The sequence below is a fragment of the Lutra lutra genome, chromosome 10, assembly GCF_902655055.1.
Source record: "Lutra lutra chromosome 10, mLutLut1.2, whole genome shotgun sequence".
NCBI lineage: Eukaryota > Metazoa > Chordata > Mammalia > Carnivora > Mustelidae > Lutra > Lutra lutra.
In genome coordinates, this window is record NC_062287.1 from 94,561,259 (window position 1) to 94,586,237 (window position 24,979).

At 39.5% G+C, this 24,979-nt stretch overlaps 1 protein-coding gene, 1 long non-coding RNA gene and 1 pseudogene across 3 annotated transcripts in view; 1 reads left to right on the top strand and 2 right to left on the bottom strand.

Annotated features, from left to right (window-relative positions):
- The first annotated feature begins 257 nt into the window (after window positions 1–257).
- Window positions 258–24,979, top strand: part of TTC17 (tetratricopeptide repeat domain 17) — a 122,769-nt gene continuing 98,047 nt past the window's right edge. For both annotated transcript variants that reach the window (XM_047694010.1, XM_047694011.1), the window contains exons 1-2: window positions 258–445; window positions 20,382–20,471. In XM_047694010.1, the coding sequence (XP_047549966.1) occupies window positions 287–445; window positions 20,382–20,471 (249 nt within the window). In that variant the 5' untranslated portion in view covers window positions 258–286. The remainder of the gene's footprint in view (window positions 446–20,381; window positions 20,472–24,979) is intronic.
- Window positions 2,952–24,567, bottom strand: LOC125080152 (uncharacterized). The gene is made up of 4 exons (XR_007121223.1): window positions 24,499–24,567; window positions 22,768–22,835; window positions 11,786–11,886; window positions 2,952–4,247 (listed from the first exon to the last, which is right to left on the bottom strand). It is a non-coding gene; the product is annotated as an uncharacterized LOC125080152 (long non-coding RNA).
- Window positions 9,392–10,159, bottom strand: LOC125080151 (60S ribosomal protein L17-like; annotated as a pseudogene).

Genomic DNA, 24,979 nt, shown 5'->3' on the forward strand with positions numbered 1-24,979 from the left:
GTCCTCTCATATCCGCTCAGGCGCCACCTAGAAGACTCCTTCTATCTCCCTCTGGTTCCCATGCCACGAGATCGAACTGCCTACAGGAAAACAGTAACAAAAAAGCTGTCTCCGACCTGAAGCCAAACCCGGCTGTCCGCGCCGCCCAAACCGAGGCTGAGAAAGTCGGTCGTCAGCGGGCAGCGCCTCCGGGGCTCCACCTCCTCCAGCGCCGACCTCCCCAAGATGGCGGACGGCGGGGGCCGGCTTCCGCTTCCGGTGTGAACAGTAGGGCCGGGGGGGCAAGATGGCGGCGGCAGTAGGGGTCCGCGGCCGGTGCGAGCTGCCTCCTTGCTCCGGCCCAGGCTGGCTCCTTAGCCTTTCCGCCTTGCTGAGTGTGGCGGCTCGAGAGGCCTTCGCCACCACGCACTGGGTCGTCACGGAGGACGGGAAGATCCAGCAGCAGGTAGCGACCAGGGCGTCCCTCTCCGCCCGCGCCCGCCCTCGCCCCGGGGGATTCCCAGGTCCGGCCCCTGGCTGTTTGGCTCCGCGGGGTCCCGCCCCCAGCCTACCTTCCCACGGTCCCGGCGCTGCGGCCGGAGCGACCCCAGTACTCAGAGCTGGCGTCGCTCCCTCCCCGTTTGTCCTCTGGCCCTCGCCTCAGCCTCCTGCAAGTTCTCAGCCTTCCACCCCTGAGGCAGCGTGCCGCGTGGGAAGTGTCGCCCGGCCGTGGGGGCGGGGGGGGGGTCGGGCTCTGGGGACATTTTGTTGTGCTTGGGCTTTAGAAACCGCAGATTCATTATCCTTGCCTCCGTTCCTCTCGGGCCCACCACGCGTCACCAGCCCTCCCCGAAGAAGTAGAAAGCAGGTGGCAATGCCGTGGTGTGCGCGAGTCCCACGGCGGTGACAGCTTCGGCACCCCTAGGCAGTGGGTCATCTAATGCTTCTTCCCCAGTCTCCTCTTCTATGTGCTGGAATTCGTATCGGGGTTTGGTGGTTTCAGCTTGTACCGTTACCCAGGTCAACAGGGGTTCTTTAGAGGCAACACACACTTTCCTTCTTAAGGAATGCTTGAAGATGCCTCTGGCGGCGTTGCCTGCATCTTCTAGCTGTAACTGCCCTCGTTTCCCAGTGTACTTTGCATTGTTTCTTTACCTAGTTCCTGTGACCCAGCCCCGCAAGGAGGATACGCGATTTCCTGGATTCTTGTATGCCCGAACTAATTGCTCAGAGGAGAGATTGCTTTCCTTACATAACTTTATGATTGCCTACATTTCGTGAATGCTGCTGATCCCGAAGCAGTACATGTGTGTGCTCTGCTGTTGGTAAACTTAATGACTTCCAGCACTTGAGAGCAATCCTGAAAAGTCCAGCAAACATTTAGGTAGTGAATTGTGTGCCCCATGCAGTTTCGCTCACTGATCTCAAATGTATGAATCATTATTGTGTGGAACTATGGACCTTTGGGTTGTGTGTAATGAATGATGATAGGAACATAATGCAAGGTTTACTTTTGTATAAAGTGAAGTTCACCTGATGGCGAATTTTCCCTCAAGTATAATGAGTGAGTTAAATAGTTTAAAAATCGGGTTGGTATTGGTGAGTGGTTTTCACTGTGTGTGAGAAAAGAGATTGGCTTCTTATTGGATGGCATTTTCTATCTACCTTACTTTAGAAGAAATTTCCTCTTCGTGGCCATACCATTTGAGGTTTAAAAGATAGATGCGTGTTTCAGAAACCCTAGAAAACACTGCTACTTCTTTCCTTAACAAAAGGTTAGAAATCTTATGTGAGTCCTGGCTGCTTCCCCCACCCTCTTTCTTTTGTTTCCTGATGATAGTTTTCCCTGAGGCCCTCATGAAGGGATACAGGGAATTAAGTCACTTGCTGCAATTTGGGGAGCCCTTCTCTTATTGGCTCTTCTGTAATATTGTTTTTGGCCACAGCTATTTATACACTCTGACATTGACTTCTCCTTCCCATTTTGGTGTCCTGCCACTCAGCCCAGGAAGTAGCCCATCTAAAAAGTGAAAGCTGGTGGAATTGTATTATTTGCTGAATGTTGCAATGGGAAAGCAGAACCTGATTTGTTTGAAAAACAAAACCAAGCCAAAAACAAATTCTTTTGTCCCGCGTCCCCCCCCCTCCCCCGCCACACTGGATACTTATGTTTTAGTGGGGGAAAGGTAGGGGTTACTGGTAACTTGCCTCAGAAAGGGAGAAATCTGAAAAATCTTTTGGAAGTCTGCCAAGTCACCCCTGCAGTAAGTAGTTAGGCTTAAAGTTAGGAAAGAAAGATTTCTTTACTACAAGCTTTTAACAGTTAACTTTTTCAGTGAATTTTCTAGTACTTTGCTATGTAGCATTTACAATGTTAAGTTCAGAGAACCACAGAATTTTATTTCAGAAGAAATAAAGTTGGTGTCTACAACGTAACAAGAGTCTGGGGGGTGCCTGGATGGCTTAGTTGGTTAAGCAGGCCACTCTTGTTTTTGGCTCAGATCATGATCTCTGAGCTTAGCATGAAGTCACTTGTTCCTCTCCCTCTGCCCATCCCACCCACCTCCCCTATGCCTGTGTGTGCACTCTCTCTCTCCCTCAAGTAAATAAAATAAAAACAAAAACAAAACAAGAGGAGGCCAGGAAGGAAAGTTGGATTTAATCTGAGGGAAAAGCAACATTTATAAAGAGAGTTGAATACGTGATCAGCTTCTGAGTGCCACTGTGATAGTTGTACATACATTTACCCACGCCGCCCTTCCTGACAATAATTTGAACTCAGGCAGGATCCAAACCTCAGTTTTGATTGTGATTATCACATTTATATATGTCTATTAAAGAATTGAAAGATCCCTTTAGTATATGGATTTGGGTATACTGCAGATCTATTCATACGTTCAGAATCAATTAATTAAAAGCTATATATTATATAGGAGATATATATATGGTGTATTGTATATATATAAATGATAACTGACATACCATATGCCTTGCTACTTGTTAATAATATCTGAATGAAAACAGAAGGTTGATTTTAGTTTTAAAGTGCTCTAATGTCAGGGAGAGGGCTAACGGCAAACTGAAATGGCAATCTTAGAATATCAGAGTGGCAAATACCTTTGCCTGATACTTAAACCTGTCCAAATTAGATCTAATAGGTAATTGTTTTCCATAGTGAACTTGGAGAAGTACTTATGAATTAAAAATCCGAATTGCCCAAAATACAGACTTACACAGGGATAGTTAACATCACTATAAAGTTTTAAGTACATTAAGCAGTTCTTCCCAGGAGAAGAACTGGTTTGGCTTTATGCTTGGTTTTTCTATTTCAGGCCTTAGCGAATGATAAAGATAGGTACCCACAAGTTACGGACTTCAGGCTTGTGACCATGGAAATGCGTCGGAAGACCTAGATCTTTGAGGGGGTTGATATGGGGCTTCAGTCAGAGCAGGAAGCGGCCATTCCTCCAGGCAGCCTCCTCACTGTCAGAGCTGTGGTTGCTTCTGCCAGTAGCAAGCAGTGAGCACTGGCCATGGCAGCTCAGGGAATTGTTCCTTTCCACAGTCCCTGCCTGAGCTAGAAAGCATGTTTTTAGGTCCCGTCTTTACTGAGCTGCCACTGAACTCCCCAGAGCAGTGGCCAGGGAACCCTGGAGCTGGGAAGTGAAGAGAATACTCTGGTCACTAAGTTCCTGTCCCACTGGAGTCAGGGGACAACTAAGAAAAGGTGCTCCTCTTCGGCTTTATGCTTTTCTCCCAGCTTTGGGCTTTGGCATACCTCTGATCGCCTCATGCCCCCTGTGCCTTAAATAAAGCCAGGATCCTTGGGGTCCATGGACCTAAGTAATGAGCCATTATAATGTGGACACTAGGAGGATCTGTGTGTCATCAGGTCAATGGATTAGGTGGTTGGCTTCATTGTGAAGAGCAGGCTTTAAGATAATTTTGTGGTTTCTTTCGTTTCCTTTTTCTCTTTTTTCCTTTATTACTAGTATGGCAACATTTATTTTCCATTTTTACCAAAACAGTCTGGAGAGTCACTTGAGTGGAAGGTTGAATGAACTTTTGTGAATTAGCCTAAAGGCTAACCATTATGTATCACTTCACTTCTGTGGAAAAAATGTTCCATGTTCTAAATTAGCAGCTAACAGATGAATTCCTGAAATGTTACCAGTTTGTCTTGGACTTCTTGAATTCAAAAGTAGTACTTCTAGTCCTGGGTTCATTTCCTCCGGATAGTCTGTCTCTTCCTAAGTGGAGGTCTAAAACTTGAAGTAAATAAAGAGTATAATTGTTATCAACTCTGTCACAACATAGTATTTATTTACTTGGCTACTGTTTCCCTCTTCTCTAATCTTAGAACCGTAGAACTTTAGATTTGGAAACAATTCTTAAAGGGTATGTATAGTACAACTCAAAGGCGAGCAAGTCGTCCAAAGTCACACAAGTAGTGAGTGGCAGTTAGTGATAGCAGTAAATAAAACTCTGCAGTAGCATGCAGGCAAGCACCTTGTACTCAGATTGAAATGCTTTCCCCCTCTTTCGTAGTACCTACCAATGAAAGAAGAGAAAGAAAAGGAAAAAGGGAAAATGGGAATAGTGAAGTAAAAGTCTTCTCTTGTCCAATTTGCTTTACCTCTGCAGAATATTTTGTGGTGACTTTTAAGTTGGGAGTGGGTCGGGGAGGGTCAGAAATAGGTGTGAATTAATTTGGGGTTATTTAATCATTTTGCCTTCTCTAAAGCAAATGTGTTAAGAGTACAGATCCTTTGAACTGCTTAGAACAAATGAGGTTTCTAAAAAAACCAATGCTCTGGAGCCTAGCAGCCTTGGCATAAAAGTGTTCGATAGGCTGTTAGTTCAGCAACTGTGATTTGAGCAAGAGCTATCAGATTTAGTTGGATACACAGGCTAAATCGTTATCTCTTGGCCTTTAATAGTTTATAAGTGAAGGAGTGGTTTAATTTGGGTCTGATATTAAGTAACTGCTTCATCTGGGAGAGGGCATCCAGATGACACTATGAAGCTGACAGCTTTCTCTCAGTGCTTTTCAAAACAGCTTCTCGGGGCGCCTGGGTGGCTCAGTGGGTTAAAGCCTCTGCCTTCGGCTTGGGTCGTGATCCCAGGGTCCTGTGATTGAGCCCCTCATCGGGCTCGCTGCTCAGCGGGGAGCCTGCTTCCTCCTCTCTCTCTGCCTGCCTCTCTGCCTACTTGTGATCTCTGTCTGTCAAATAAATAAATAAATAAAATCTTTTTTTTAAAAAGTTTATTAAAAAAAAACAAAACTGAGCTTCTTTTTTTTTTTTTTTTTAAAGATTTTACTTATTTATTTGACAGATAGAGATCACAAGTAGGCAGAGAGGGAGACAGAGAGAGAGGGGGAAGCAGGCTCCCTGCCGAGCAGAGAGCCCAATGCGGAACTTGATCTCAGGACTCTGGGCTCATGACCTGAGCCAAAGGCAGAGGCTTTAACCCACTGAGCCACCCAGGCGCCCCAAAACTGAGCTTCTTTTGTCATAAAGTGTTGTTTCTATGTTTATACACTTGAGGGATTTACTTGGTCCTGAGAGGTCATGGTGATTTAATCACTAACTTGCTAAACCTATGCAATTTGTCCTGGACGTTGGCATCAAAACGATTATCATTCGATCCATTTTTTTCAGACTTCCCACTATTATCTTTTTTCTTATAAATCACCCAGGTGTTAACTTTGTTTATACTTACAGTAGTTAATAGGAGCTTCTAAGTATACAGAGGTAAATTATAACATTAAATACTTCTTCCAGTTATTTATTGAACAAATATTTATTGACTGCTTATTTTTCACCAGCCCACTGTGCTTTGATGAATATGCACTTTTCCAGTGGCTACTGTGACACGAAATTCTCATTTTTCCTTGAGGGTGAGCAGAGCACAAGTCCTTTTTAACTCCCCCCCCCCCTTTTTTTTCTTTTCCCTGGCTCTTCCTCCATTCATCTTCTAGATGCACAAAAATAATCTGGGGTGCTTGCTTAAAATACAGATTCCCAGGCCACTAGAGTGTGTGATTCAGTAGGTTGGTGGTAAAGCCAAGAATTCTACATTTTTATCAAACCCCTCGGGAGATTATGATACAGATGGGTCTCAGATCATTCTGAGAAATTCAGTTTTATATACTGCTCTGCCTCCAACTTCTGTTCCAGCCTTCTGCTTTTACTCTTTACATATACCTGGGCAATCTCCTCTTTTCTCAGACTTAAATTACCATATATATGCAGAGAATAATCACACTTCTATAACGCACATTTTTTTCTCCAGGGTTATAGATTCAGGACTTCTATAAACTTTTAATTCCACGTGAATGTCCTCTAGATACTTAAACCTTAATATGACCAACTCTAAACTCATTTTTACCCTACCTATATCTGTGTCATGCCCTGTTTTCCCAAATTGAATGGAAGAGCCCACCACTCCCCATCCACCCATTTGCCCAAGTCAGAAATCTAGTTGTCTCCCTTATTCCTTACCAAGATCTTTCCGTCTTACTTTCTAATTACATCTTCTTGCCATTGCCACAACCGTCACTCTAATTCAGGCCACCTGATTCTTGTCACGGCTTCCTAATTGCTCTCCCTGCCCAGGTCTTGTCCTGCTTCCAATCTGTTGTCCTCAGTGCAGTTAGACTACTTTTACAAATTTGAATTACAGAAGCAGTGTGCGGCATTGTAAAAACAAGTGCCTAATGTTATGGGAGTACTTAAAGTAATAAAGCGAAGTCCTTCCACCTCTCCCCATTCTTACTCCCCAAGGAAAACTACCTTGCACAGTTAGTTTGGTGCATATCTCAGGATATGGTCCTTTAACAGTTCTTGTGATCTGGCTCTTCCTTCTCTTTAGCTTTATCTTTGCTCATTCTTGAGGGCCCACCCTCACCTCAGAATACACACATATACACCTTACCTATATTTAACATAGTTAGTGTCACCATAGTCCATGTCCCCAGATATGCCGTGTTCTCACTTGCCTCTGGGCCTTTGCACATGTTCTTCCCCCAAAATGTCCCAACCTGACTAACTTATTACTCTTCACAACTTAAACATCACTTTCAGAGATGCTTCTAATGCCCAAGTTTGAATAAGCTGTTCTTTCTATGCGCTTTCATGGTATCCTGTATTCCCTTAAAAAAGACATTTACCATGCCATATTGTGTCAATTTACTTATGTAAATGCCCTCCTAGACTACTACATGCTCCATGAAGGGAGAGGCCGTATCCATGTTCTCTGCACCTCCTGCATCTTTCGTGCTTAATCCCGTAGGCTGCAGTAGTTATCTGTTGAATGGATGATACAGAGAAATGTGGGAAGCACTTCCTGCCATTCGGGGATTTACCATTGTGTGAGGTGCAGTACTCACTAATGTGACAGTCATCCTGGAGGCTAGCCTACAGGAGGCCTCAGACTCCTGGAAGATCTGTAAAGTTCCAAGTAACTCCTCGTGAGTCAGCCATTAGGCCTTCATAAAAGGTGCAGTATGCATGCGAGAAGAGCCGTACTTTCAGGGATAGCTCCTGGACTAGCTAATGTGGTCAGATTGTGCACGCAAAGGAAGTCATCCTTTGTCACTGAGGATATATCTAAAAGGTCGTCTTTATTGCTCAGGCATTGAAACATATGAAGAGGAGACAAGAGATAAGGGAAAAAAAAGAAAAAAAAAAAGAAGAAGAAAAAAAACCCATCAGAAAAGGCAGAGGCAAGATGGATGAGAAATGGCAGCTGCATTGTTGAGGGGGGATTAGGATCAGCTGTGGGGTTCAGCAGTTGTTGCAAGTTCAGAAGCAACATTGGTGGAAATGAACAGAAGGTTCTCTGACAGTGAGAAATTAAGAGGGCTTGCCAGCAGGTCAGGTCAAAAATTAGAACAGCTTTGCACTCCAGAGTGTGGAGAGCGGGGTGAACCCTTACCTTCATCTCAGTTAGACTCCGTGGTGGCCAAAGCAAGGGGAATTCCTCTATTGGGTGGCTCTTGACAGCCAGGCACCTCAAGAGAGTTGTTTGTGCTCATGGGCTCTCTTCCCTCTCTTTGTATAATCTCTTTTAAAGCCACTCCAGTCAGTCCTTCATCCGTAGATCCTCTGTGCGACTCTTGTCAAGACATCCCAGGGCTGGCCTTATTGCCAGATTCCGTGCTCTGCTCTCAGTTCTCTCTCTTAACCTCTTAGCTCCCCAGCCAGCACTTGTCCTCAGACCTTATTGAACTATTTTCTTCCATGGCTTCTGAGACATACACTCCTAGCTTTCTTCAGTATCCCTGGTCATGACTTTTCATTCTCTTCTGCTGAATTCCTCTTTTCTTGGTGAAACTTACATACTGATGTGCTCTCCAGGTACATACCTTTGATGATATGCTCAAAGAACTTGGAGATTGTGGCATTATTTAAATTATTGAATATTATATAAATAAACTGTCGAATACTTTATAGGTAAGTCATTTAACATTAATATAAACATGTACATAGAAACATTTTTTAATAAATTTTTAATAAGTCTGTACTGTCATGACAGTTTTACATAAGCTAAAGTACACATTTGTTTTCAGTACCTACTACGAGAAATTTACACTGGACAGATCAGATTATGCTTTCCATATTTATTTACTTAATGAGTATGACTTTTGAAAAGAACTCATTTATGTATTTTTTACTAACATCTTACTTAGTCTTCACTTACCAGTGAGGCACTTTTAAGTTGAAATCAGGGGACGGACAAGAGAGAGTGCTCGCTCTCTCTCTCTCTCTCTCTCTCTCTCTCACACACACACACACACACACACACACACACACACATCCTGCCCCTCCACCCAGCAGCCCTTTCTACCTTGAGTCTAATTGCTTGGTAGGGAGTTGAGATGGGTAGTAATCTTTAGTAAAACTCAAGAGAATGATACTTGCCAGACGTGGTCCGATGGAGGCAGGAGCGTTTTTATTTGGGGAAGTATTTGCTGGGAGCTTTTTGTGCGCGGTTACATTTGGCAGGCTTAGCTAGCTCATTAAACACATACTGGAATGCTTTCTGTGTTGGGTAGGTGGAATACAGCTGTGAGGGAGATACAGTCCCTGCCTTCACAGAGTTTGCATTTTATACAGTCACACATGGAGGGCGCTCTAATTTAGGATAAAGTAAACTTTTTTCCTGTTTTTATTTTTATTTTTTAAGATTTTATTTATTTATTTGACAGAGAGAGATCACAAGCAGGCAGAGAGGCAGGCAGAGAGAGAGGAGGAGGCAGGCTCCCCGCTGAGCAGAGAGCCCGATGCGGGGCTCGATCCCAGGACTCTGAGATCATGACCTGAGCCGAAGGCAGCGGCTTAACCCACTGAGCCACCCAGGCGCCCCGCCTGTTTTTATTTTTATTTGCATTTTTTCTATGCAGAATTTACTCCCATGCCATAAGTTTTTATTTCTTCAGTTTCTTCTGGGATATTTTTTTCTTCTGTGCCACCTCCTCTTCTGTCTTAGGAACAATTTGCTCTTTTGCAGTGAGGATCATCTCACTGTGGCGGGGAGAGCTCATGTGTGGGTTAATCCGACCACGAGCCCTGTACTAGTTCTACACCGCGTCTTGGGGCCTTTGTTCACCTGGATTTTCTCAGTGACCAGAGGATCTACATCTAAACCCTCAGGTTTAGCATTACTCTCTGCATTTTTAAGCACGTGCAGTAACAATTCAGCACTCTTCTTGAGCCACTGACCCTGTGTGCAGTCCCAGTGTTTGGCCTGAGCACACCTACCATCTCCACCATTGTAGCGACAGAATGGCACACATTGTTTCTGCGAAGTGACCTCTTGCAGATACTTGGTGGCTTTTCGGATATGCATACCCTTGATGGCCTGGACAGTTTCATGTGTGTTCTTAAAAGTGAACATGGGGGCGCCTGGGTGGCTCAGTCAGTTAAGCAGCTGCCTTCGGCTCGGGTCATTATCCCAGGCTTCTGGGATCGAGCCCCACATCAGGCTCACCGCTCAGCTGGAAGCCGGCTTATCTCTCTCCCAATCCTCCTGCTTCTGTTCCCTCTCTCGATGTGCCTCTCTGTGTCAAATAAATAAATAATCTTAAAAAAAAAAAAAAGTGAACATGAAGATTTGAACCTCTTGATTTGCATGATTTTGTAGGCTTTTCTGGGTCAAACAAATAGCGAACCATTTTCAGAGGCCACCTCAGGCCACTTAGGGGAAGAGAACGGGTAACTTTTATAGGAATAAAATTTTATGTCTATTTCACTGAACACTTTACTAAGTGTTTTCATATTCATATCTCATTGTCCTATAGACTCAGTATGATGTGGATATTGATCTCTCTCTTAAATCCAGAAATTTAGGCTAAGTATGGTTAAACTCCTTGCCCAAGGCCATGAAGGTAGGAAATGGCATTGTGTACACTTAAGTTCAGATCCCATTCTAAGCTCTGTTCTCTGTACTGCTAAGCATTACTACTAGTATAAAGAAAAATATTTCTATAGTTTTATCTATAAGACACCGATGTATTTTTTAATTTTATAGTTGAATTTAAAACTAAAATGTGTGATCATAGTTCAAAACATTTTTTTCAAGCTACTTATGATATAAAATGAAAAGTGAAAGTTTCATAACCACTCACAGTCCTTCCTGGAAGTAATCACATAATTATTTGTGTATTCTTCCAAAAAGTTCCCATGCATTTGCAAATCCTCATATAGATTTTTAATTTTTTTTTTTTTAAGATTTTACTTATTTGAGAGAGTGTGTGCACAAGAAGTGGAAACTGCAGAGGGAGAGGGAGAGGGAGAAGCAGGCTCCCTGCCAAGCAGGGAACCCAGTGCAGGGCTCTATCCCAGGACCCCATGATCATGACCTGAGCCGAAGGCAGTCGCTTAACCAATTTAGCCACCCAGACGGCCCCTCATACAGATTTTTTAAAAACCACAACTGGGAACATTTTGTCTCATGACTAGTTTTTATTTACTTAATAAGAGGTAAACGTCTATCAGAAATGAAAAGCTACTTTCTTTACCCTTAAAAATGCATAGTATTTGGTTATATGGCTATTCTATAATTTATTTAACCAATTCCCTAATGATAGCCATTTAGATGGTTTCCAGGCTTTTCCTATCAAACAATATTGCTGTGAGTGAACGTGCTCCTTCATAGGTCTCTGTGTCCTTCTGTGAGTGTATTTGTAAGATGAATCGAATCCTTTGAGATGGAATTCCCTGGTTTGAGGAATGCATATTTAATTTTCTTAGATATTGCCGAATCCTCCTTTTAAAGGACCGCATCAGGAGTGTTTGAAAATGCCCAACAATGTTTGGGATGTGTCAGATCTTTGCTTATATAATCTGATTCTAGTGAAAGACCCCTTATCCCATCCATTGCCCTAGTGAAACAGTGTGTGCCCATCTGTGGAAGTATGAACAAAAAGGAACCTTCAGTTTGGTTTGGTTATCTTCATAGAAAATTGAACCTTTGTCATTAATACTTACTTCACACTTGTTGGGATTGCAGTAAAAGAAATTAGTCAAGCTGACCTCCCCATGTTAATACTACTGTTTGATGAATAATCAAGTTGAACTTTATTCAGTAGTGTCTTACAGCAATGATTTCTAGCATGAATAGCAAAGTAATTTCCTGATTTGAGTTTGCTATCACCTGGGTAATGATAAAATTAAGGTTCAATTTCTGGCACTCATTTTAGTGTCCCTTTTCCAATATTTGATTAACAAATCTTAGTTTGGCTGTCTTAGCAAAATCCTATAAACTGAGTGACTTAAGCAACAGAAGTTTATTTTCTTACAGTTTTGGAGTCCAGAAGTCCAAGATCAGAGTGCCAGAGTGATCAGGTTCTGGTGAGACTTTTCTTTCTAACTTGCAGACCAGCTGCATTCTTGCTGTGTTCTCATGTGGCAGAGAGAAAGAGAAGGCTAGCTTTAATGTCTCCTCTTCTAAGGGCACCAGTCTTGTCATAAGGCCTAACCTCATGACCTCATCTAAACCTAATTACCTTCAAAAGGTCCAGTCTCCAGTTACTGTCACATTGGAGGTTACAGCTTCAACATATGATTTTGAGGAGACACAGTTCAATCCATAGTATCCATCTAAGAATTTGCAAGCTTACACATGTTTTATTTATCATATTAAGACTGGCATTAAGCCAGAACTTAGTGGGTGCTTGTATTAATTTTCTATTTGCTGCTGTTAAAAATTACCACAGAGTTAGTGGCTTAAAACAACACAAATCTATCATCTTACAGTTCTGTAGGTTAGAAGTCCAACCCATGTTTCCTTGGGCTAAAATCAAGGGGACGGGGTGCCTGGGTGGCTCAGTGGGTTGGAGCCTCTGCTTTTGGCTCAGCTCATGATCTCAGGGTCCTGGGATCAGGCCCTTCGTCAGGCTCTCTGCTCAGCGGGGCGCCTGTTCCTCCTCTCTCTCTGCCTGCTTATCTGCCTACTTGTGATCTCCTTCTGTCAAATAAATAAAATCTTTAAAGAAAAAACAAAAACAAAACAAACAAAGATAAATAAAATAAAATCAAGGGGACAGTATGCTGCCTGTCTTTCAGGAGGCTCTAGGGGAGTGTCCATTTCCTTACCTTTTCTAGTTTCCAGAAACCACCCACATTCCTTGGCTCTTGGCCCCCTTCTTTGACCTTTCTTCCTTATCCACGTCTCTCTTTCACCTGCCTATTTCACTTTTAAGGACCCTGGTGATTACATTGTGCCCACCTGGATAATCAGGTTCTACTCTTTGTCTTAATTAAAGTAATCTGAATAGCAATCTTAACTCTATCTGCTACTTTAACTTCTGCCATGCATCCTAACTAGCCCCAGGTTCTGAGATTAGGACAGGGACATCTTTGCTGGGCCCTTATTCTGTGTTTGATAAGCTTTGGCTGCTGAAATGAGAGTCACTTCTGAGTTCAATATAAAATAGCTCTAACTGCAGTGAAATTTTTCTGTATACGTTTATAAGAATATCATAAATACACAAATGAGAAGTATCTGTGACTCTTGAGTCCTGATCCAGCATTTCATTTTCTTTCCTTGTAAAGTTGTGAATTGTCTACTTGTTTCATTTTGTTATTTGTATGTTTCCTGGTGACACAAATCGAAACATGTAGACTGGTAGCACTTTTTAAAAGAAGTTCTTCATTTGTTGTTCATGTTGAAAATGGTTATTAACTTGCTTTCTGTTAGGACATGGTGATTTTGTGATATGAATGTTCTCATAAAATCGGCTGCAACAGGGACGCCTGGGTGGGTCAGTCGGTTTAGTGTCCTTGATTTTGGCTCAGGTAATGATCTCAGGGTGGTGAGATTGAGCCTCATGTTAGGCTCCATGCTCAGCGTGGAATCTGGTTGAAATTCCCTCTCTTCTCTCTCCCACTTGTGCTCGTTCACTTGCTCACTCTCTCTCTCTCCCCCTCCGTCCCTCTAAATAAATAAATAAATGGTGTTTAAAAAATTGGCTGCAACACTGTACATGGTCCAATCTAGATTATAGCTATATAATATACTTCAGATACCTAGGTTGTTTTAAGTGCACTTAAGCATTTACAACTTTGTCTTCCAAGAACGGTGAAAATGAGAAGAAGGTAAAATCTGAGGGTAAAACTTCAGAAAGTAGAGATATAAGGCTGTAAAAATTCATGTGCTGGCCAAGATTCAGTGTTTTTGTTTCTTTAAAGTTTATATTAGTTTCGATAACCTGATTTCTGATGCAAAATTGAGGCATGTTCTAAAATGTTTTTATTAAAATTCCATATTGTACAAGTACCTAATGGCAAAAAAAAGTCATCTTTAACAAAAATATTTCCCAATCCTGACAGTTCATAATGATAGTGTTTTATTGATCTGATAGTATATCTAGTAAAATATCTGCTCCTGTATTAAAGTTTTAAAAATCATAGCCAGGAACCCGTGTAAGTCCCTCTCAAGAGGCGAGGCTAGACTGGTATTGTGTTTGTGAGCTTGCATTTCTCTGAACCTGGAGGAAGGTACAGGTCTGTGATGGTTAGACTTGGATCCTGAAGAAAAAATTGCATGACAAGTCAGGCAACAGACTTTTGTCTCCCTCATTCCATCCCTCTAAACTCATCTTGCTTGCCCCTGTATTCACCTGACAGGGGTCATAAAGGTGAGGGTTCTTTGGGCAATCATTTGAAAATGGTAGTGAACTAGATTTGAAATAAGGATAAAAGTCTGAGGAGAGTAAGGTAAGGAACAAGAAAATACCAAAGATGTTAACTTTTTGAAGTGTTTTGGTTGGCCCCACGTATGCAAGAGGAACTTTTTCTCTATGAATATAAAAGGAAAAGCTACGAGACTATTCCTCAGAACTAAGCTTATTTGTCATTACAGTTGTTTTCTCTTTAAAATACATGTTGCATAGCACTCTAAAATTTCATTTTAACAAGATGGGTAGATATCAGTTAAAAAGGAAGAAATAGGTGTTTGTTTTAGAAAAAGTCAGAAACAAGAAGGTAATCATCTAGAGTAATCATCTAGAAAACAGCAGTTGTAAAATTGTGATGTAAACTGTCAGATGGATTTAAAGTGAGGCAATGAGGAAGCTTTTTTTTGGTAAGTACACAAAAGAAGAAATACATATGGCCAACAAAGAGATTAAAATGTATTCACCCTTTCCCTGTGTTCTTCGGAGTGTGTAGAACCTCAGTGACTGTTGTTAGCAATTTAAGTTGATTCAGGTATTCTGGAGAAAAGCTGGCAAAAAATAGACATTTAAAAATGCAGTCCTCTTAACCTAGCAATTCTATTTTTAGGAAGAAAATAATTAGGCAGCAATCAAAAAAATTTATAAGTATTCATTCAATATTGTTAAAAAGGGAGAATAACTCAAATTTTAATTAGTAGGAAACTGGATAAATTAATATAATATTAACTAAATAGGATGATGTAGATCTATATTCCTGAGGAAGAAATCTGATAAACTTTAGGAAAGAGTGGAGAAGGGAAGGATACAATATGGTAAATATGATCCTGTTTTTGTAAAAATATTCATCTACATAGCCGTATGTGTGTGTGCGCACACAGGCACATGCATGCAGACACAGGTGCAGAAGCCTGAAAAGTGATCCTGACATAGTTACCTCGAAAGGTGACATTTTAAGTAATTTTAATTTTCTTCTTTATATTATCCATAATGTGTTTGTTTTTACAGTAACATACGTATTTAGCTTATGCTCAGAAGAGATTTTTTTTTTTTAATTGAACTTTGTTGGAATTAAGTGGCATAAGGACTGGGAGAGCTAATTTTGCCCATGATACAATGAGCGGCCTAATTGCTCAAAAATAAATAGCCACTGCTAATTGGAACCTTAGTTTAATTTGACAAACTGACAGTTTGAAAAGAAGCTTTTTAGCTGCAGCTTTGGAGTGTCCCCACCTAGAGTGCGTACAGATTTATCTGGGCTAATTGGAAGAATGATCATTTCATTCATTCGAACATTGTATTACTTCAGTGGTGCATGAGACTTGTAAAAATGTGATGCTTTTATGGTAGTGTTAAGTGTTTTATGAAGGTAGGATATGAAGAGTATAAGGAACTTTGGAAGTCATCGTGCTGGGTCCCCCCAAGTTTATAGATGAGGAAATGGAAGCCTGTGCAGGGAAGGTGATTTGCTTTAGGTCATACAGCTAGTCATAGACCTGTCAAGGACTTATTTTGTCATGATTCCTGGAGGCCTAACCACTTTACCTCCTTTACAGATGGTCAGTCATCACTGAATGATAATGCTGACAGAGATTCTCTAACAGAAGTGACATCAGATAACTTCATCAAGTAATGAACAGTATATTAGGTGTCTGACATATACCTGAAAGCCTATGAAGTACTGAAAGTAGAAAGGAGAATACAAAAAAAAAATTTTTTGGAGAGACAGACATATAATAATTAAACAATGTAATAAACACTATTAGAGCAGCATGTAGGTACATCTGGGTGGCTCAGTGGGTTAAGCCTCTGCCTTCAGCTCAGGTCATGATCTCAGTGGCCTGGATCGAGCCCCATGTCGGGCTCTCTGCTCAGCAGGGAGCCTGCTTCCTCCTCTCTCTCTCTCTGCCTGCCTCTCAGCCTACTTGAGATCTCTGTCAAATAAATAAAATCTTAAAAAAAAAATGTGTACAGCATGATACAAGATTTCAATAATGCTACTCTCACGTACTCATTTGAATACCATTAAGAAATAAGAGGTAAGAATATTTAGCATATGTGAAGAATTAAGTTGCATGTGAGAGCTGGAGTTAATATTATAATGGAAATGGTCAATTTCCTGTCAAAAAGGACCATTGGAAAGTGATGGACTCACTCATGCTCTTGTAGAACTCAAAAATGTTTAAATATGTAGACTGGTTATTTTAAGTTTAAATTGTTCACCCTTTATTTGATTTGGCAGTGAAGTAATTATCCTTTTACAGTGACATTTCCCTCTGTTACCATGTGAAGTTACTGAATTCACAGAGGTAGGGCTCCAGATGAGAAATGTAGGTATTAACGATAGAGACAGCAGCAAATTTTTGAAATATATGAAAAGGAACTTGATATGAGTAAAATATTTACTGCTGTTATATAAAATTGGACACATGTGCTTACATAATGTATTCAAAGGAAAATGAAAGTGAATTGAGAACTCTTAGAGAAGGAATCATTCTATATAATATAAGTCCAGATAGCTAATTTCCAAATATTTGGTCAATTTTTCCCTGTAGTATAAGCTTTGCTTTTAAATATATTTCATATTTTTTCACCATCTTAAGTAGAACAAATTGAAAATCATTCCTTTTACTTTATGATTCAGGTCATTACAAGCATCATTTATTATGCTGTGAAGTAACAGACATTTGTAGGGGTGCTTGTCCCTTGTGAAAAAGCTGTAAGGTACTTTGAGGTCTTATGTATGCGTCGTGTCCTTTTTAACCTACGTCTCTAATTCTTGTCACTTTTTGCTCCTGGGCTGATAGCAGCCTCTTCTAAATGCTAAAGATTTTGAAGGCATTCATGTTGTATATAAAATTGGAGTACATAGGCTTCAAATATTGACATAGTGGGCCTGGTTTGTAGAGGCTTAATAAACCTTTATTGATTGAATGGATGTTGTAGTCTTTACAGGCATTACTCTCTTTTGTAACTTAAGGAGGGGAGGTATTCAAAAGGAGAGAAATTCAAGTCAATTGGCATTTGCCAAAGATAATTAGAAATTTTAAGAACTTGAGGTTACCTCAAATATATATGTCAGGCTATAAATCTGCAACCAACCCTTATCTGGCAAAGATCCATGCCATTTGCTGCCATGTCAAAAAGAGCACAGCTGTCAGTGAGCTCACTTCGTTCCTTCTGCTAATAATTTTATCTTTATACCTCTTCTAGCTCTTGTATATTTGTTGAACATAAAGCTTTAAGGAAATGAAAAGTACTTCCTCACAACTGAATGTTGGCCAATCCCATGCTGTTCAAATATGGTAAAGCCCTGATTAGCTAGTATCCTTTTAATCTAAAACTAAGAATGTGCTTCAGTATTTCTTCAGTGTAAATCTTCATTCATCGCATTGTTTCATTTCTCTTGCAATTCTCCAAATATCAGGTGAACGGATTGCTTAGGTATTTTGGAATTGGAATGTCATACTCCAACATTCCTTCCCCACCTCCTATTTTATTTTTTTATAAAATCCTCATTTAAAAATCCTTATAGAGTCATGTACTAAATAGCTATCTCTTGAAGTTCTGGACAGAGTAGCAAAGTAAGCAGACTTTCTTTGGCCTCCTTATGGAAAGTTCTTTAGCACTCTGACCACTGGCTGTAGCTTTTACATTTTCTTCTATAAAAATTATGGAAAAAAAAACTATGGTGTGCTGTAATTTATTACATTGTAAAATAGATCATTGGGTTTTGGAGTTGAATCAGTTCAGATTCAATTCATTATAGTAGCTTTCCCTCCCTACGTGAATTTGACTGTTGGGCATATGTTCAAATACTATGAAAAGACAAGTGAAATTCTCTGTTCTGTATTGAGATAAACATAGCATTTTGCTTGTAGGCTTTTGCTAGCTTTGATTGTTTGATAGAAGAGATTTATAGCTCAGGTTGTCGAGTATTATAGGCCTTGCTATATTGTACTTTTAGTGCCTTTTAAATTCAGAGTCCAATTTTGGTATAGATTCCAATATAGTGGAAAGGCCAGGGGGAGCAATGAAGGGCTCTCATCTTAAAAGCAAGACCATGGGCTATGATAATTATCACAATGATACAATAATAATTATATCGTCCAGATCATTGCAGTGGAAGTATGGAAGTTACTCTGGACTAGCATCTCTTTTTCCTCCGGTGTCTCTGAGATGGTAGGATCAGCAAAGGCAGATGAATTTTATCTGTAGTCACCTAACATTGTGCAATAGAATGCATATTATTAAAGCAGTCATCCAACTTTATTTCATGTTGTTATTATTCCCATTTTTTTTAATCTTTTTTTAAATAGACTCTTATATCACCAACATCTACGCAAGCCTATCTTCTGCACTTAAAAAGCTAGCTGTAGGGTCACGTGTGTGGCTCAGTCGGTTTAGCCGGGTCATGATCCCAGGCTTCTGAGATTGAGCCCTGGGTCAGGCTCTGTGATCAGCGCAGAGTCTGCTGGAGATTCTCTCTCTCCCTCTGCCCACCCCCCAACTCGCTCACCTGCACGTGCTCTTGCTCTCAAATAAATAAATAAAATCTTTTTTTTTAAAGCTACCTCTAAATTCGATTAGTTGAGCTGATACCAGTTTCTTAGAGGTTACAAAAAGATACTTTTTCCTCAAAGTCGAACTTCCTGAAGGACTGATATATAATTTGACAGCTCCAATCTCGCATCATAGGGTAGCAGGAACTTTAGCTCATCCCTTAGGTACCAAGGCCACTGTCAGATTTTTCTGGTATTCAAACATCATGTGTGTGTGTGTGCACATGTGTTTTTTTTTATTATAAATGTATTATGTCTTCATTATATACAGTTTAAAAATAACACAAGTATATAGACATGAGTGTGCCTCTCTTCTTGATCCCACTTCCCCAAAGGAGCCACTGTAAAGTTACTTAGTTTTGTGCATATAGAGACATGTATACATCTTTAAGTATTTGTATGTAATTTCTCAAAAATATCATAGTATGCTTATTATTCTTTTAGTTAAATTATGAGGTGTGACTATCCTTCTATGACAGTAGGTCTAGTCTTCTGTATCCCATTTTATTTTATTTTATTTATTTTTTAAAGATTTTATTTATTTATTTGACAGAGATCACAAGTAGGCAGAGAAGCAGGCAGAGAGAGAGGGGGAAGCAGGCTCCCCACTGAGCAGAGAGCCTGATGTGGGGCTCGATCCCAGGACGCTGGGATCATGACCTGAACCGAAGGCAGAGGCTTTAACCCCCTGAGCCACCCAGGCGCCCCTGTATCCCATTTTAGACAATGGATTTCCCTATTCCCTTATTTTTTGTTTTTAAGTAGGTTCCATGCCCAGTGTAGAGCCCAATGCAGGTCTTGAACTCATGACCCTGAGATTGTGACTGTGAGCTGAGAATAAGAGTCGCACACTTAACCAACTGAGCCACCCAAGTGCCCCTCCCTATTCCCTTATTGATGGACTTAGGTTCTAATTTTTTTGCAGTTTAAAGTGTCGTAGTAAGCATCCTTGTGTTTATTTTTGCCTGTTTAAGAATAGTTTCCTAGAGTTAATATTGCCAGATCAGAAGGGATACACTTTTAACATTTTGATACATGTTATCAAATGACCCTCCAGACAACAAGAACAAATTTATAAGCCTGCTACTAGCATATGAGGGTTCATTTTTACTACATCTTCAACAACAAAGTTACCCATTTATGATCCAGAGAAAACGAGTTGTAAATAATAAATCTCAAGATTATTTTATATTGACTTTGATTTATGGCTTCTACAAATAGCCTTCAAAAATAGGTGTTTTAGAATTTTCCTTTTATCATTCCAAACCTGTTCAGATATGAAATGTTCGGTCAAGACAAGACAATTCCTTTTTTATTATTACAGGTGTGAATTATCTTTTTAAGGAATTTACTTTTTTATTTGTTGCCAAATACTTCTCCTCTTGAATATTCCTTATGTGACTGACCCAAGTTAGAATATTCACCTCAAAAGCTTACTCTTTAATGTTGGAATTCAGGGAGCAGCTATTGAATATGTAATTCTCTTTGCTGAAATTTTTGTGCAATCACTTTTGAAATACACCTTGAGTTTTACTGAACACCTAATTTTGGTTGTAATGGTGGTTGAACAGTAATTTAAAGCATATTAAGGGAAACTTTATGAATTCAAACAAATGTTGATGAAGTCTGAGCTTTGTTTATTGCTTGCTTGCTTACAGGTGGATTCACCAATGAACTTGAAGCATCCCCATGACTTAGTCATATTAATGAGACAAGAAACAACAGTTAACTACCTCAAAGAATTGGAGGTGAGGCAGTGGAAATGTGATATGCAGTTGAAACTTGTTGCATTTCACAGGAGCTCCTGTAATTTAAAAAAAAAAAAAAGTGTATTATTTCTTAAGCCCAGTTCTTCTCAGTTTCATATATACTTTTAATCACATTTTTTAAAGTAACATCTAATTAGAACGACATTTGAGTGATAGTAAGAGAAACAGACTAACCCGAGTTTTGCCCGATTCTTGACTAATATATCATTGACCAGGGATTCCATGTGTAAGTTTTTCCATCAAGTATGAAAAGGGATGATCTCTGTGCATACACTTGAAAGGAGAGTTTGGGTAAAATACAAAAAGAATGATTTCATTACTTATAAAAATGTATTTTTTATTAATTCCCAAGTAGAGTCTTGTTATTGTGTGTTTTTATGGTGAGTTGAAAGCATTAATGACCTTGCATTTTGAAAACTTTGAAATCTGTTAGTACTAATAAAGTCTGACCTTTTTGTTTCTATCATTGATTTCCATAAACTGATTTTGCTTTATAACAAACAATATTTGTTATTTGAAAAAGTAGGAATAAGACAATAGGTATATTTATACAGCATTGTGCTTGGAAGCTTTATCTGTTTTTATTAAAAACAGTGTTCTAAAAATGCAGTGGTACAGAAAGTAGTTTTTATTTTCAGATGCATATACACATTGTATATGTTTATTGCCATTCTCTTGTTAAGTGGCAGTAAATGAGGCTATATGAAGGGAGAAAATGGCATTTACCATGTCAATGAAAATGAAGAATGTTGACTCCATCCATTTTTGATTAAGGTAGTAGGGATTGTGGGGTAAAGGTACAGTCTAGAGATATAAATTTGTTAGTCATTGAAATACATACTTAAAGTCATGAAACTAAATAATAGCATGTGTCTACAAAGTGGTGACAGTGAGATGGACTTCTTAAAGTGCCAGAAGACAGTGGAGGAATAGCCTTACAGTGCTAAGGGAAAATCATTCAAACTAGAATTTTATGTTCTTTTAAGCCATCATTCAAGAGTGAGGGCAAAGCAAAGATGTTTTCTGACAGAGTTTACTTACCGCGGACTCGCTTTTTAAAAAAGTCAAAGACCTACTTCTACAAGAAGAAAAATAAACCTAAGAGATATGCAAAGGATGTATAATGATGAGTACAAATACTGATGAAGTTGCTAAACTTATTTAATTTTTTATTTTTTTGCCCTCTGAAAGGTAAAGCTAGGTAAAAATAATACATAGTTGGGTTGAAGCCTGTTCAGTGATTAGTTAAAGCCTGTTAGACTCTTCTGTCATGTTTAAGAGAAGGTAGAACTAACTGAACAAATTAAAATCCTGTTGGAAAATTTATGGGCAAACATACTGATATCTTAAGAGTATTGCTACCTAATAAGTATTTTTGCCAAAAGAAATGTGAATCTAATCCACTTATTTTCCAGTGTCATTTTCAGTATAACTGGTTTCCTTTCTCATTCTATATATGTTATTTTATGTATTTAAAAGAGGACTCTGAGAAGGGATCTACAGCTTTCATCAAACTGCCAAAGAAGTCTGTGACACAAAAGAGTTAAGAATCCCTGGATCCTGCTGTCAATATTCAGGAAATACAGAGGACAAAGAAAGGGACATGTTAAATGAACCAAGGAGATGCAGTCAGCAAAATCCTGTAGAGTGGCAGACTCCGCAGAACAAATGACTCAGCATGTTTAACAAATAAATTACAAGGATTAAAACTATAGATTACATTTCTGTTATTCTAGTGCTTGCCTTACCTTTTTACTTTATTGGGTTTTTTTTTTATCAGTAAATATTTTATTTATGACATTAGGATAGGAAGGATTCCTTAAATGACATAGAAATCACAATTAAGAAAACAGCTGATAGTTTTGACCATCTTAAGACTAAAAGTTTCTCTTTAGCAAGTGACACCATGAACAAAATTAAAACATAAGCTGTAAACTGGGAGAAGATATTTGTAGTACATATGACTGATAAAGACTGAGTTTACAAAATCAGTCTTCTAAATTTCTGCAAATCAATTAAAAAAAAACTGGAGAAAAATAGGCAGATTTGGAAAGTCAAGTTATAAAATACAAACATATGAAAATATGTTCAATCACATTAATGATTGCATTAGTTAAGATAGGCTCCATTTTGCAGCATATGACAACTTTTGCAACAGATAGTCCCAAAGATCTCAGTGTTATTTCATGGAGGAAGCTAGAGGTTCACGGAAGAGTAACCAAACATACGAGCCTGTTTAAAGTTTCTACTTAGAAGTGACGTCATTTCTACTCACATTCCATCGTCTAGATCAAGTCACATGGACAAGCCTGAAGTCATAGGGCACTGTCTAGTACAGCCTACCTACAGGGAAAGAGTCGGGAGGGAATGAGTAAGTAGAAACAGATCATTTAGTAACATCCCAATAATCTTCATGGCTTAAAACAATGAGGTCGTGTTAAATGTCACTCTGGTCCAAATGCCAGAACCCAGGCTGACAGCACAGCCGCTGTCTGGCATACTGCCATTCTCAGTACTGGAAGGAAAAGAAAGAACATAGTAGGGGCGTGTGGATGGCTCAGTGGGTTAAGCCTCTGCCTTTGGCTCAGGTCATGATCTCAGGGTCCTGGGATCGAGCCCTACATCGGGCTCTCTGCTCGGCAGGGAGCCTGATTCCTCTCTCTTTCTGACTGCCTCTCTGCCTACTTGTGCTCTCTCTCTCTCTCGGTCAAATAAATAAATAAATCTTAAAAAAAAAGAACATAGTAAAGCATACACTGGTTCTAAACATGTTTCTCTTCAGAGGATTCATTGCACATCTCATGTTATATGTGTCAAGGTGAGTCATACTGGCCACATCTGAGTTCAGCAGAACAGTGATGTGTAGGCTCCTTTGTAAGGAGTTGCAGCAGATTCATTAAGAATAATACAGTCTACACCAATAATCATAACATTTAATGCCCATCAAGTTGACAGAAATTAAAAATGTGATGTTGGTAAGTTTGTGGGGATATGGGTATTGTTATTATCTGTTGGTAGAATTCTAGTGGTTATACCAACTTTGAAAGGCAGAAAGTACCTAAATCAGAAAATGTGGATCCCATATGACCTCTGCATCCCATATTTTTACCCCTTCTGGGTCTTTTACACATGTGCACCAGGAGGCTTTTATAAGAATATCACAGCATTTATAGTAGCAAAAAGATAAAGAAGCAACCTAAAGGTTTACAGAAAAGTGGATAAAAACATTTTTATATGTTTGTTAAAATGAAAAATTTAGAACTATACTGATCACTGTAGATAAATCCTAAAAACATGAAGTTAAAAAAATAAGTTGTAGAATGATATGGGATGATCCTGTTAACATAAAGGTTTTAAAGGTGGAAATCAATGTTAGATGTTGATTTGGGACATATATATGGATATATATGCATAATATTTTAAGAGAATAAGTGTAATAAAGTAATATTTTATAAAGATACACACAGAAATGATACGTCAAACAAATTCAGCATAGTGGTAACTTAGGGAAGGGAGAGAGGGATTTTGAAGGCAGTAAAGAATGGTTTCAACTACCTTATTTTTCCTTTTTAAAAAATCTGAAATGAGTATGGCAAATGTTATCATATGGTAGATGTGGGTGGTGGAAACATAGGTTTTTATGTAATAATTCTATATGTTTAAAAAAAATTGTGAGTAGCAGGAATTTACCTGGAGTACAGGACATTAGGGGAAATTATTCCAGTCCACATTATCAACATGCTGGATATCTTGAAGGACTGAAATACGATGTATGGACAATTCAAAGTAGTTTTAATTTCTGAGCCATTTTGTTCCAGGGAAGTTAAATTGATAGATGCAGCTTTATAGGTAGTCAGAGATCTATTATGAAGGTATTCAGCTGCCATTATTATAAATGTCATATCATATTACTTTCTATATATGGACACCTGTTTAGAGAAGCTTATTTATATCAGCAAATTAATTCCCCCTTATCCACAGTTTTGTGTTCTGTGGTTTCAGTTACCCATGGGTCAGCCTTGGTCCAGAAGCAGATGATCCTCCTTCTGACCTATCCTCAGAAGGTCAATAATAGTCTAACATTGTGTCACAATGCCTGCATCATCCACCTTATTTCATCTTATCATGTAGGCATTTTATTATCTCATATTACCCCAAGACGGATGAGTACAGTACAATAAGATGCTTTGAGAGAAAGACCACATCACCTTTTATTACAGTATAACGTTGTAATTGTTCTATTTTATTATTAGTTATTGTTAATCTCTTACTGTGCTTAATTTATAAATTAAACTTCATTATAGATATATATGTATAGCAAAAAATACAGTATAGGGATGCCTGGGTGGCTCAGTTGGTTAAGCGGCTGCCTTCGACTTAGGTCATGATCCCAGCGTCCTGGGATCAAGTCCCGCATCGGGCTCCTTGCTTGGCGGGGAGCCTGCTTCTCCCTCTGCCTCTGCCTGCCACTCTGTCTGCCTGTGCTT